The sequence below is a fragment of the Meriones unguiculatus genome, chromosome 11 (assembly GCF_030254825.1).
Source record: "Meriones unguiculatus strain TT.TT164.6M chromosome 11, Bangor_MerUng_6.1, whole genome shotgun sequence".
NCBI classification, from domain to species: Eukaryota; Metazoa; Chordata; class Mammalia; order Rodentia; family Muridae; genus Meriones; species Meriones unguiculatus.
This window is the reverse complement of record NC_083359.1, coordinates 81,100,996-81,114,759: the sequence shown is the minus strand read 5'-3', so window position 1 is coordinate 81,114,759 and position 13,764 is coordinate 81,100,996. Positions and strand designations below refer to the sequence as shown.

At 44.6% G+C, this 13,764-nt stretch overlaps 1 protein-coding gene across 4 annotated transcripts in view; it reads right to left on the bottom strand.

The window, feature by feature from the left end:
• Positions 1–13,764, bottom strand: part of Tnr (tenascin R) — a 400,956-nt gene that overhangs the window by 46,986 nt on the left and 340,206 nt on the right. For all 4 annotated transcript variants that reach the window (XM_060364535.1, XM_060364537.1, XM_060364536.1 and 1 more), the window contains 3 exons: positions 3,271–3,360; positions 2,222–2,485; positions 575–844 (listed from right to left, as the gene is read on the bottom strand). In XM_060364535.1, coding sequence (XP_060220518.1) covers positions 575–844; positions 2,222–2,485; positions 3,271–3,360 — 624 coding nt within the window. The remainder of the gene's footprint in view (positions 1–574; positions 845–2,221; positions 2,486–3,270; positions 3,361–13,764) is intronic.

Genomic DNA, 13,764 nt, shown 5'->3' with positions numbered 1-13,764 from the left:
TTGTTTAATATACTTTTCCAGTTTGTCAGTATGTAGGGAAGTACCTAAACACAGGTGTACAAACATGTCATATTTGAGATTGGATTTGCAAATAATCCAATGGAAGTGGATTATTCATTCATCTTGGAGTGCTGTGGTCTCCAAACAAAGTGCAAATCAACTCCAATCTCTGGGTGCCAGGTAACCACATGGTCCTATGTTAGCTCTGAGGAAGAACCACTTGTTAGGCAGTCAAGAGATGGCTCTCCAGAGTAGAAACATAATCTTTTCTTTCAGAAAGATTATCCTGGAGACAAGCTTTTTCCAGGACTTCTTCCTAGACTGGTAGATCTAGGACCAATGCATTCAAGAGTTAAGCCCTCAGAGCACTGGGTCTCTCATGCTTTTGAAATGGGAGTTTCACATCTTATGTCTCTTCTGTAGCCCTGGAAGAAGTAGATGCCTCAGAATAACTCACAGAGGCCTATGTGCCGTAGACACATAGAAACATTTCTTGAACGTTTCCCCTTTTAGATTGTATCGGCTTGTCAAAGGCTGAAGTGAGAACCCTCTTCACCAGCCTTTCCACCCTCACCTGTAGTGATGGAACCAACTATGGGCTCTGAGGTTACTGTTCCATGTACAGCTACAAGGTTCACTATATATTCAGTGGCTGGCTGTAGACCCATCAGGACAGCATGCCTCTTGGTGGCATCCAAGAGGACCTCCATCATCTCCTCCTCTTCATCCCTGGGGCTGTAATTCAGAATGAGTCTGTCTGCTGGGGGAGATGGGTCACTCCAGGTGATGTTGACACTGGAGGAGGTCACATGAGAGAAGTGCAAATGGGAGATAGGGCGGAAGCCTAAAAAACAGAGAAGATTGGCTGCTCTGAAACATGTGTAGCAGAAGGCCATTAAGCAGAAGAGATTCTTGATTTCCTTCTATGCTAATGAAGACTACCCTTTCTTTTTATTTATTTTTGTTTTTTATAATTGATTCACTTTTTATCCCAATTGTAACCCCTTCCCTTGTCTCCTTCCAGTCCCACCTCCCCTCCTTTCCCCCATTCCCTCACCTACAGCTCAGAAGAGGGGAGTCCTCCTCCCCTACCAACTGACCCCAGCCTATCAAGTCTCATTAGGACTGCCTGCATCCTCTTCCTCTGTTGCCTGGCTAGGCCTCTCCGACAGGAGGAAGTAATCAAAGAGCAGGCATCAGAGTCCATGTCAGAGACATCCCCTGTTCCCCTAACTAGGGAACCTATATGGAGACTGAGCTGCCTATGAGCACATCTAAGCAGGGGGCCTAGGTTGTCTCCTTGCATGGTCTTTGGTTGGAGTATCAGTCTCTGCAGGCCCCCTGGGCCCAGATTTGTTGGCTTTGTTGGTCTCCTTTTGGAGCTCCTGTCTCCGCCGGGTCCTTCTATTCCCCCTGCCCCCACCTCTTCCATATGACTCTCTGTGCTCTGCCCAAAGTTTGGCTGTGAGTCTTAGCATCTGCTTTGATCCCTGCTGGGTGGAGTCTTCCAGAGGACATATATAGCAGGTTCCTGTCCTGTTCCCTCTCTTCAATTGTTTCCAGTGTCTATTCCATTTGCCCTTCTGAATGAGAATTAAGCATCCACTCTAGGGTCCTCCTCGTTATTTATCTTCTTTAGGTCTGTGGGTTGTAGTATGGTTTTCTCGCATCATATGGCTAATATCCGCTTATAAGTGAGTATATACCATGTGTGTCTTTCTGGTTTTGGGTTACCTCAATCAGAATGATGTTTTCTAGTTCCATAGAGGGCTACACTTATACCTGCTGACTCAGAGGTCCAACCTCCTCACATTCTTGTCTATTCTTTCCAAGCCATATGGTGGATGGACAGTCAAGAACAATAAAACTAGACATATCTCTGAAATATTCATTAAACTGATCTAGGATTTTAAAACTTCTAACTTGGGGAAAATGTGGCACAGAGCTTTAGCATTCTCACTGATTTATTGCAGGAAGGGCAAACGGACAAAGCAACTCCTGTGTCTAGGTTGTAAAAATCAAACATAAAATTTCAGATCCTTGCTCCCTCCCTCCCATTACTTCCAAACATTTTCTTTTCATGCATATATTAGTTTTTCCTCTTTCCCCCTACACTTCTCCTATCATTTTCTCTTTTGGAAGACTGGGGCATCTGAATGACCTTCTCACATTAAGCTCTATTTATTCCTGGCCCTCACTGAGATGTCTGTTCCCCTGGTACCTGTGAAGGCATCCACAGTGGACTCCAAGCTCTGTTGCCGACCCCTCTCTGCTGTGATGGAGATGATGTATTCTGCTCCAGGCTCTAGATCTGTCAGTGTATATGAAGTCCTGTCCCTAGGCACAGTGACTTCTGAGGAGATCCCAGAAGATGGCGTAAAAGTAATTCGGTAGTGATCAATGGGACCACTGGCCTTGGTCCAGATGAGAGAGATAGAGGTCTCCGAGGAGGCTGTCACCATGAGGTCTCGAGGACTGTCAAGTTCTGTGGATTACAATAAGTTGCATTCATTCATTCATTCATTCATTCATTCATTCATTCACTGTCTTAGAGTAAACAGGTCTTAAACTCAGTATGTATCAGAGGATGATCTTGAACGTCTGATTCTCTTGCCTCTACCTCCCAAGTGTGAGCTTATAAGTATGTACCACTTCACTTGGCAATTGGCCCTCACTTGGCAATTTCACACTGGCTGCTTAGGACAGTCATTAGTTATTGGCCTACCTGGTGTGTCTCTAGGCTGTCAGTGTGACATGAGCCCTGCTGACCATGAGCCCTAGCTTGTCATGGCTGATATTCTTCTTGCATTTTGTTAAGCAGCTTCCTTTTGAAAGAAGGCCAGTGATATGGTAAACAGATGGACAATCTGCAGAAAGGCATTATTAGCAGTGACAGCACTGGGATGCATCCACCACTGGAATACATCTAGCTGCGGATACCCTTATTTTCACTCATCCTCCTTTGGTAAGCCAAACAGGAGCTAGTACCATGGGCATTCGTGGGAACTAAGTTTCCCATCTTCCCCTCCATGACTTGGATGCTATTTTGGCTCACCCTAACTACAGGCATACAGATCTGTGGCAAATAGGGTGGGGTTTCGGGTGTCAGGTCAGGCATAGGGTAGATGCTGTCACTAGGCAATCGTTATCAACAGGGTCTTGTTCACTGGGAGGGTTACCCCATGGGGATCCTGACCAAACAAGCTCTCACACATCCTCAGTCTGACAGGCCTAGAGCCTATCCCTCTTCTTCACCATTCTCCGACTTACCAGTCCTGGCATTCATGGTAGCAGGAATGCTTTGTTTCGAGTTCATGACTGCAGAAATTCCAACTCCGTATTCAGTGCCTGGCACCAGATCTGTATGTAGATGCAGAGACAAACATTATTCTGTGTGTGCACACATGTATGTGTGCAGAAAGAAGGGAAGAAAATGATCATAGGTTCCTGTTCAGATTTTTAGTCCAGCTTCAATTAATTCCTCATTTTATCTATTAAGAAATCCCAATTTTGCTACTTGGAAAATTCTTATGAAGTCAGTAGGATAAACTGGTCAATGTCACATGGTTTCTTGTTATGGGTCTCAGAAAGGTGGTGAGGCCACCCCTCTCGGTGTCCTTTGGAAGAGTAGTCGCGTCTAGAGCATTTGCCCATGTATATGTATTGGCTAAAACAGTGAAGTGGTTTCTTGCTTAAACTGTGAGGTGTGAAGAGGTTAGGGGTAGAAATGAGCCTGAAAGAGTTTCTTGACTGTGTGTATGAAGGCTCTATTACATATTTTCCAAATAGGTCCTGAGCCCACATGAGGATTTTTGGGTCACTTCTAGAAGGCCGTACTGCTTAGACTATTCCTTTGAACACGGGACTGTCAGGCTTTTAACAGATTTGTGTAGAACCTTAGTAATTGCGAACTCCCCCCAGCAAGGCAGTAATTCAGTCCAGTATTTAAACTATGGATCAAATTACAGTAGTGTCTGGTGGACTCTGAGAGTTTGGAGGAAATTCAGATTTAAAGGGTATAAGCCTCACAGGAAATCCCTTGGGGGTTCATTACGGGGGCTCACTGACAGGTTCCTAGAACATCTAGAATTCTCTGGAGTCTTTCTCTCCACTGTTCCACATTCATTTTCAGATCAGCTGGCTTGATTGATGTAATAGTTCCCTATTGCTGCTGTGACAAATTACCACGATTTAGTAGCTCACAACAATACAAATTAATGATCCTCTAACTCAGGACGTCAGGAATCTAAAGGGACTCGGCAGGATTGCATTCCTTCTGATGGTCCCAAGGGAGGATCTATTTCTTTTCTTTTTCAGCTTCTAGAGGCTACACACATTTCTTGCCTCTTGTTTCTTAATTTACCTTTAAAGGCTGAAGTTTAACATTATCAAACATTTTTCTCTCTCTTTGATCTCACATTCCATTGTCATATTTACTTTGACTTCCCCTCCTAGCATCCAATTAAAGGAACTGGATAGGGCAGAAACATTTCCTCATCTCAATATCTTTAATCATGTGAGCAGGCTTTAAGTTGACATAGTCACAGATGCTAGGAATTAGAACGTGGATATCTTTGAGAACCATTATCCTTCTATAACTGGCTTCAAACTACCCTCATTTATTAAGACTTAGATGACAGAAAAATGCAGCCATCTAATTTCCACCCCTGGGGGCCTCAAATGTTCAGGCCAAGTCCTTCCAGGGGGCTTATTGTGATGCCTGCCTGAGCTCCTGAGAACTGTGGGTTGTAGGACTGCCTCGCATCTGTGCAACATTGGAGCTTCATCACAACCCCATGAAGGTGGACGGACAGTCTGCTATCCATCCTTATTCAGCACCTGTGGCTGCTGTCATAAACTACTACAAACTGCTAGTTTAACACAACAGGATCATATTCTCTCATAGTCCAGATGTCAGAGAAGGAGGTATTGGCAGGGCCAGACTCCCTCCAAAGGCTTTAGGGATCCTGCTTTGCCCCTTGGCTTTTGGTAGCAATGCTTCTTTCTTTCCCTGGCTTGCAACAGCACTGCTACAACAATCTCTGCCTTGTGACACTCCTTCTCTCTCAATTTCCTCATCTTAAAGACACCAGTCACACTGGATTAGTTTTAAACTGATGACATAACTACAGACCCTTTTCCCCAAAAGTGTCCTTTCTGTAGGTTCTGGGTGGACATGGATTTTTAGAACAACACCATTCAATGTGTATTAAAACAAAACAAAACAAAAACCTGAGAAATGGAGACAATGGGAATGAATCTGTGACCAGTTTGAGAAGATTCCCAGATTTCTAACCTCAGAGTTCAAGGTCTGGGCAGTTTCTCCTGCCCTAGGTGCCTCTGGTCCTCTGGGCTGTTGTGGCTTCCCAAGGGTAACACAAATGATTTTTATAGGGAATGCATTGAGTAGCCTCTCATTAACCAATGGCTTGTTTCAACAAAGGGGAATGCTGTATGGAAATCAGAAGGTTCCAGCCTCTTCCTAGCTTTCGTTCACTCCACACTCTGATTACAGCAAAATCTACCTGGCCTTATCCATCAGTCTCCCTTGAAGGAATACAGTTGAGCCCTCTCTGGGCATCATTAGAATTAGGCCTCATTTTCCCACCTCAAGCCTGCTCGTCCCTTTCCTAACCCTTAATTGGTTTTCTCCTGAGTCTTGGCAACCTAAGCAAAGCTAAAGTTTGAGGTATAACAGGCTTTGGAGTCTGCTGTACATTTTATATTCAGGCCTGGACACCTTCCACACCTACAACTTTGATTGCTTAACATCTTTAGGTCTCAGATCCTATAGATTGAGAATAATAGGTTTCAATGTCAGAGGGTCATTGCAAGGATCCAGTGATTTTTCTGTGTACAGGTCCTTGACCAAAATAATTGTCATTAATATTGTGAGTACCCAGCACAGAGAACTATACTAGGATTTTTAAAAGTTCTTTCATGTAGGTGGCCCTATCATCAAAAAGTGCCTGGGCAGGCACATGTTGGTTTTAGGTACACTTTTCATTGATCTGATGAACCTTGGCCCCTGATTCTTATGCAAACGAATGATTCATGGAGCCAGGGAGCTAGTGACGAGTTCTCTCTGGCTGGTCTCAGTACCTGCCTCTAGACTGAGTGGATGATTTCAGTACATACAGACCTGTTTAAAACACACATTCATTACCATCAATATATTCCACTATGCCCAGAACATCCCTGGTTGGAGAAATCAGGTTATGTTTGGAGCACAAACCAATTTTCTCAGGCAGCTGAGCAAGATCTTCACTTGCCTATAAAGAAGTAGAAAATTTCCAGCATAGGCGAAGGGTGACAGATCAAGGGAGTAAGACAGAAACTCCATGTTGCCAAGTAGATCTAGTAGGTAGTGTTTCCATCCAACTTCTTATTTATGAAGCTTAAATTAAGTGTTCAATAATTTACAACAGAATGGCCTTCTCACAGAAAACAGCCGAATTTGAGGCGCTTCCCAGGCTTTCTGTCTAGGGGACAGGGACGTGGGCTTCTCTTACAGGACTGTGCCTGTTGCTCCCTTTGATTTTCAGCAGCTTTCTTCCTGCGCTACAAGTGAATTGTTGCTCATTGCCAGCAGGTAAAGAGCAGTTCCAGGGAAAAAGAAAATGTGTTTCTGAGGCATATTTGGTGCACTTCTCTCTCAGCACACAGAGCATTCGGAAGGATTTTTCACTTTAAAGACCCCATTGCTTTCCATCAACGTTCCCTTTGTTTTTACATCCAACCCTTGCAGGTGGGGGCAAATAAATGGCTCTGTTCCCTTTCTTAACAAAAGCTCAGAAAATTTGTCCCACGGGGCATCACAATTCTCCACCCCTTATAGAGTGTACTTTGTTCAGCTTGAGGGCTGACACTTCCCTAAACTCTTTCACCGCACACCCATTCTTCTCTGAATCCCTAACGCACATAGCTCATCCGAGGGTCCCCTTTGAGTCAGGCACAAGGTTGTGGGCTGTGGCTATGCAGTGAATTGATAAGGCATCACCTTGTCCTTTTGAGGATCAAAAAAAGCATCTGTCCTGAAAAAGTAAATTAATTACTTATTGAGTACCTGTGCTATACCAAACACTGAGTTGCAAGTAATAGGTGATCTAGAAGAATTATAAAAAAGAAAGAAGAAAGACAAGGTTGAAATAAGGATTTTGAGTATCTGATGGTGAAGAGGACAGTTCTAACTCTACCTTTTATACAAACCCATTCATGACCTTAATAACTCCCATGCACCTTGGCACATGAACAAATATGGGCCCAGAGAAATCTACCCATTGAACACAAAGAACGGGATAAAGTTGGTTTAGAATCCAATTCTTATGCTTTCCGTTATCTGTCCCTAAGAGTCATACAACTTGGCTTTGGGGACTGGTGTGAACACACTGGAACCTGAGAATCGTTTATGACAATACCCTGTGCCGTTAACTAAGAGTGGCTTCAGAGGATGGACTCAGCTTGGCTGCCGTCGCCAGAGAAGAGACTCAGGCTGCGCCTTGAAATCCAGCTAAGATGAAGAAAGATAGTGGAAAAGTCAAGTTGGGTCTTCCTGTGGTCGGAACCAGGCTGGAGGGCAATGGGCACGAACCATTGTTTTCAGCTGCATGCCAAGGACTACTGTGATGATGGCAGAATAACTTGCTTGCTCCTGCTGAGGAAACCTATACTCGTAGTTACTAGTGAGGAACAATGGGCATGGTGGAGGAGGCCTGAGGAGCTGTCTCTTGGCAGCAAAAACATAAGCAAGTATCTGGTGTCTGTAGGCTTGATTGGCTTCATGTGAGCATGAGTTACAGTAGACCCTTTCCACCTCAAAAATCCCTGGGTCTATATCCCACAAGCCCATGAAGCTCACAGTCAGCAAACAGGACCAGGGGGTTAGTTAGTCTTTGTTCACCAGTTGTTTCACAGAGAGGAACAAATTAAAACCCCTTCCCTTAAAGAGCTTCAGGTCATTTTCTTAATTTCTTTATAGCATGTGTGAAGTCATAGCTGGTAAAACTACCTATGAAAAAACAAGACCGCATGCCACATCCCAGCACAGTGGCATTCCTCGGTGGTGGAGCTCTGAGGCAGAAATGTCACAGGTAGGGAGAGGTCTGGATGGAAAGGACCTTCTAGATGTCCTGAAATCATACCTCTTGGGCAATGTTCTGCTTCTTAGCTAGATGGAGAACCAAGCTCCCTGGCTTGGCTAAGAAAGGGTTTCTTCAGGGGGTTCAGGGTTTCTTGAGTGAGTCATAGGACATACCCTGCCTCAGGGGATATGGATGAGCTGAAAACCCCGCAAGAGGCAGTCAACTTGAGCTAGACTTCGGAATCCGTATTTAAAAAGAAAGTAGCTTTAAGTAGCATCCCATCAGATAGAACTTTCTTCTCGTCGGTAAATTAGCGGGAAGCGTGGTTCATCACCTTGGTGTTACAGTAACACGCCATTACCGGTTCTCTGCTGTAAGTGCTTCCTGCTGAAGGAGCCAAGGAAGAAACAAGCATTCTGACTTCTCTCCTCCTGGCATCTCTTGCCCAGGACTTCTCGCACAGCGTGGGTTCTATGAGGAGGTTTGTGCCTCTGTTTCTGCAGCTTCCTCCACACCTTTCTGTTCCCTGACAGGCCACACTTTTTAAAGGGTGCCTTACCAAAGTGGCCACTTGGGGTCACTATGACTTTGTCCAAAGGAGTCGGAACTTTGGTCCAGACCCCTAGACCCTTAGCCCATACCTCTCCCAATCAGAAGTGCCCAAGGCCTAGCACTGATGGTGGTTTGCACCAGCACAGCAGAGGAATGCAGTCAGGGTGGAGTGGACACAAATGTCCTGGTCAGTGTTGATTTGACAGCTGTCCTCCCTTTGAAGTCTCAAAGTCCTTCATGGGAAATCTCCCCGTGAATAGCATATTTGCACATATATCTTGGAGAGCCCACTTTCCCATCTCTGGACCCACATCTGGGCCCTGAGAAAGAAATGATGGGTTTAGTAGATGTGCTCCATCCAATGTCCCCCAGCAGCCAGAAGCTGTGAAGAAGGCTAGTCATACTGATGGAGCATGCTTGCAGACACCAGCTTGTATGTGTGCATACTCGCATGAATGTAAACGTGTGAGCATTTGTGTATATGTATGCATATGCACTATGACAATGGTATGTGCAGATACACATGTGAGTAACTATGTGTATTTGTGTGTGAACATGTGAACTCATGTGTCTATGTCTGAGTGAATGTTACTGCATGTTAGAGTATGAATGTGTGAGCGGTTTGAGAGCAGATGCATGCATATAAGCAGTGTTACTGTGCATGAGTGTTACTGTGTGTGAGTATATGCATGGTTGCATGAGTTTATCTCATGTGTGTGTTCGTATTTGCATCTGAGTGTATGTGAACACAAATATGGATGTGTGAGTTGTGGCGTGTGTGGCTGGCTTGTAACTACTTCTCTGACAACTTATGTTAGGGCACAATGTCTATGGGCTCTAGGTTCCCCTTATTCTTTGATGTTCGGATTATTAGCATGTGGTTAGAGACCGATGTACAGGTACAGAGCAGCAGCTGATGAGGAAGGGCCATGTTAGGAACCATGGAGACAAGCTCCCATCACTTTGTCTCCTGGTCACAGGCATCCTAAGTGTCCAGGAGGAGGAGAGAGTGTTGGGAGGATGCACAGGTGGCCAAGAACCTATTCCTTTGTGGAGAGAGCAGAAGCATCACCTCAGATACATGCTCAGAGCACTGATGATGAAGATGGTGGTGGTGGTGATTTTGCATTAGTCTTGAGCGGGAAGATATTCCTTTGACCTCATTTCAGCCAACAACCTGGAATCTCCTTTCCTTCCTCCCTGCATCAGAAGTCTTCCATATGGCTTGTTGCCAGAGTGCAGAATTGTGCCATCAGCCTTTGTTTGCACCATGCCAGGTTCTAACCTGCAGGGGCCTTAATGATTCTGTAAATCTGTAGAGCTTTGAGACCCTGTAGAGACTCCAGGCATAGAACACTGACCAAGCAGATACCATGAAGACCCAGAAGCTGAACTAAAAGAAATCTTAACATTTAAGATTCAGAAGCCACCCAAGCAAGGAAAAGCAAAAACCAATCAACCAACCAACCAGCCAACCAAATAAACAAACAAACAGAAATACTGCAGACACAGAGTCTGTTGTTTAGAAACAAATTTGTGCCCCAGAGGGAATTCTTTGGGCATTGACTTACAGAGAGTAATGAGGGAATGTCTGGGATTCTAGACCTGAGTCTAGGTTTTGTGTTGTAAAGAATAAAGCTTGTGGAAGTTGGGACTGATAGGTATGTGCTTGCTGTGGGCCTTAGTCAAGAAGGGCATGGGTTTCCCAGCAAAAAGTCAATGGTGGCCTCAGAGACAAGAGCTTCTGTCAAGACTAGTGAATACAGGTATCATTGCCTCTAACTATAGCAATCAACTGTGAGAATAAAGGCGGGTCTAAAGGTGTGCCAAGAGAAGGCCAGACTGCAATGAGTCTAGGGCAGAACTTTGTGGAGAGGCAAACAGTGGAAATCCAATGGCTAACATGCAGTTGGTGTGTTCCAGGCTCCGGCTTCAGCAAGCACATATAATGGTGCCTATGGTTTTATTTAATCCTCTTGGCAGCTCTGCATCAGGCAGCAGGAAACCGACACGTAGAAAATGTAGGAGGCCAAGTCAAAGAGCAACCCTGCGAAGCTGTATGCCTCAAATCTAAGTGGGTGACACCAACAGCCGTGCTCTAAATGAGTGCTTTCTGTCTGCCAATGCATGGGTCTGTGTGTCCACAAACTTCCTGAAGCTCTGCAGGCGACAACTCGGTGGGTCAGGTATAAGAGGTCAGGTATAAAATGCCCTCTAACATTTCCCGTGACATCTCTGCTGCTGGGGCCCACATTCACTTAGGGCATCATGTTGATCAAAAGAGGGCATCCTAAGTCAGCCATCAGCGGACAGACCTCTGCGTCCCCTTTCTCCTCCACTATCAGCATCTACTTACAGTCCCCCTGGAAGCAGTGCCACCTGGGACTTATTAAATATATGACTCTCTGTAAGAGCCAGAGGGGATGGAGGATACCAAGAAAGCATGGCCTTCTAAGTCAACACGATCAAAGCTCACATGAGCTCACAGAGACTGCTGCAGCATGCACAGGGCCTGCATGGGTCTGTACTCTGCCTTTGCATATTATAGATATTATATATGCATTAATATTATATATAGTATAGCTTCCGATTTAGTGTTTTTTATGGGTTTCCTGAGTACGTGAACGAGTGAGTCCCTTGTGCCTTCTCTTGGGCTCTTTTCCTTCTGTTTGTCTTATCCAACTCTGGCGTGATAGTTTTTGTTTTACTTATTCTACTTTGTTATATTTTATTATTTAAAAAGAATAAAAAATGAGTGACTTCCATAATGGTTCTATAAGGTGAACACTGTCACTTACAAATGAAGAAATAGAGGCTTCAGCTGACCCAGGCACATGGAAAATGGTGAGTCTGGGCCCAAGTCTAATAAGAGGTTTCTGGAGACCCATACAGGGCATAAAAGATGAGAAAGCTTCCTTTTCAGGGTCCAAGTAGGGCAATGAGTGAGAACATTCACTTATGCAGAACTAGGATCAATCATTTCCCGTTTTCTCTTCCCTCCTTCCTGGGCCTTTCTTTCCCCCAGAGACTGCAGTAAGAGAGCTGTGATCCTTAGAACTAGTCTCAGAAAAGGAGTATACTGTATTTGGTTTTCTCCTATGCCTATAATCTCTCCTTAAATCATGCAGTGGTTTGCATTTATAAAACTCCCCAGCAGTGAACGTTTTAAGACAATTATGATATATATATATATAATGTACATACACACATACATACATATATGTGTGTATATTATATTTATTTTTATAAGCATGACTCAAATACAAAATGTCAACACCATTTGAGCCCATTACTCAATAATAAATCTCCCATTCCTTGGTAGGTCTTTGGAACTTAAATTTGGACTGCCCTTTACATTACTTCTTTAGTGACAGCAGCCAGGGGAGGAAAGCCTCTACCCTGGGACTCAGAAGCTGCTCTGAGTCATCAGGTCCCTTGCTAGTGTTGTGAACTTATACAGGTTTCCAGAGCCTCGACTTTCTCATCCATACAATGGGAAAGCTCACAGCTACAGATATGTGGGGTAAGACTGGAATGACTACAAAGTCTTCTTGTTGTTTTCCTTCTGATAGTGGGGCGTAATACCCAGGCTATAATCGGTTCTCTGTGATCTTACAGTGTAGCTTCTATCCAACCAACTAGCTCCCATTTTTGTAAACGTATTACTTGCAAAATCAGCCTGTAGCTCTAGGCAGAGAAGTGCTGTTTCCTCTTCTACCAGTCGGGTTTATTGTTGTTACTGTTGTTGAGGGGATTTCTTTTTTTTTTTTAATCAGTGTCGCCAGCTCTCTGCAAGGCCTTTCTACAAGCTTGCTATCCCTTCCATGTCCACCTCCCCATGAACCTGCTTCACCAGCCTATTTCCCAGCTCCGCGCTGTGTTTCTGGCTGTGTATCTGTTTGGAAAGGGCGTTCTTTAATGTTTACTTTAACTAACTTCATTTGGCAAGGAGGTCTGGGATTTCAGCTCAGGAGGAAAACAGCTTTGATCATGTGCTCTTGTTTACTATTCTAATTCTTGCTGAGACCCTGGACTAGTGGGACAGCAAATGCTTTTGCAAGCCAAGACACAAGTGAAATAAAGACTGTGGGCTCATGGGCGGCCTCTGGCCCACAAACACTTTGTGCCATTCATTCTTCCTGTGAAAACCACATGGCACACTTCAAGCATCCACCTTTTGGTGAAGTCCAGCAGGTATAGTCTCTTGGATGGGTATGCCATCGATTAGGAGGAGTCATGACTGAGTCCCATTCCCCTCCCCACCAAGATCTGTCAACACCTCCCCAACTCCCAACTCTGTGTTAGCAGGCTACTGCTTCGATCCATGCACCTTCTTTTCTTCTTTGATGCCACCAACAGACTCCTGAACAGTCTGTTTCAGCCCTGACCCTTGTCTGTACATACCTACTCATTGCATTCCCTTGCTTAAAATCCCTTACCCAGCATGGTGCTGCTCACAAACTATCACTCAGAAAGCAGAGGCAGGAGGATCATGAGTTGAAACCAGCACAGGGTATACAGTAAGACCCTGTCTCAGGAAGTAAGTAAATCCACAAATACATAAAATCGCTCAATGTTTCCTCTCTCTCTTCTAGCATAGCTCAAACTCTTTATAGGACAGAATGCATGAGCAGGCTCTCATTTTAAGTTTTTGCAGCTTCATTCATTAACTTAGTTCATTCATTTATGCAAAAAGCAGTGATCTAGGATCCAGTGTGTGGTAGTCATTGTGATAAACCTTGAATTCAACCATGAACAAAAATAAGATGTGGGCTGACTTTTATGGAGCATTAGGTGTAGGGTCACGATCCAATCCCATTCACAAGTGGCAGAATAGTGAAGACGTGACTCTTTGAGTGTGGGTCTGTTTGACTTACACTACCTTGTTCTTCATCAGGTGGCATATAAACTCTGGTGCTGAAAGAGAATCTGGCATGAGCTAAGAAATGCCCCAGGGCAGGAAAACCAGTGTGTTTGAGGAAATGGAGGATGCAGACCTATGGGCTAGGAACACAGAGACCACCAGAGCACCCAGAGGAGGTAGCCTGGGGGGAACTAGAGGAAAACAGGCTAGCCTTGGGGGCTGTTCACCCTGAAGGCAATACTAGATGCCCAGGATGTATATATAATA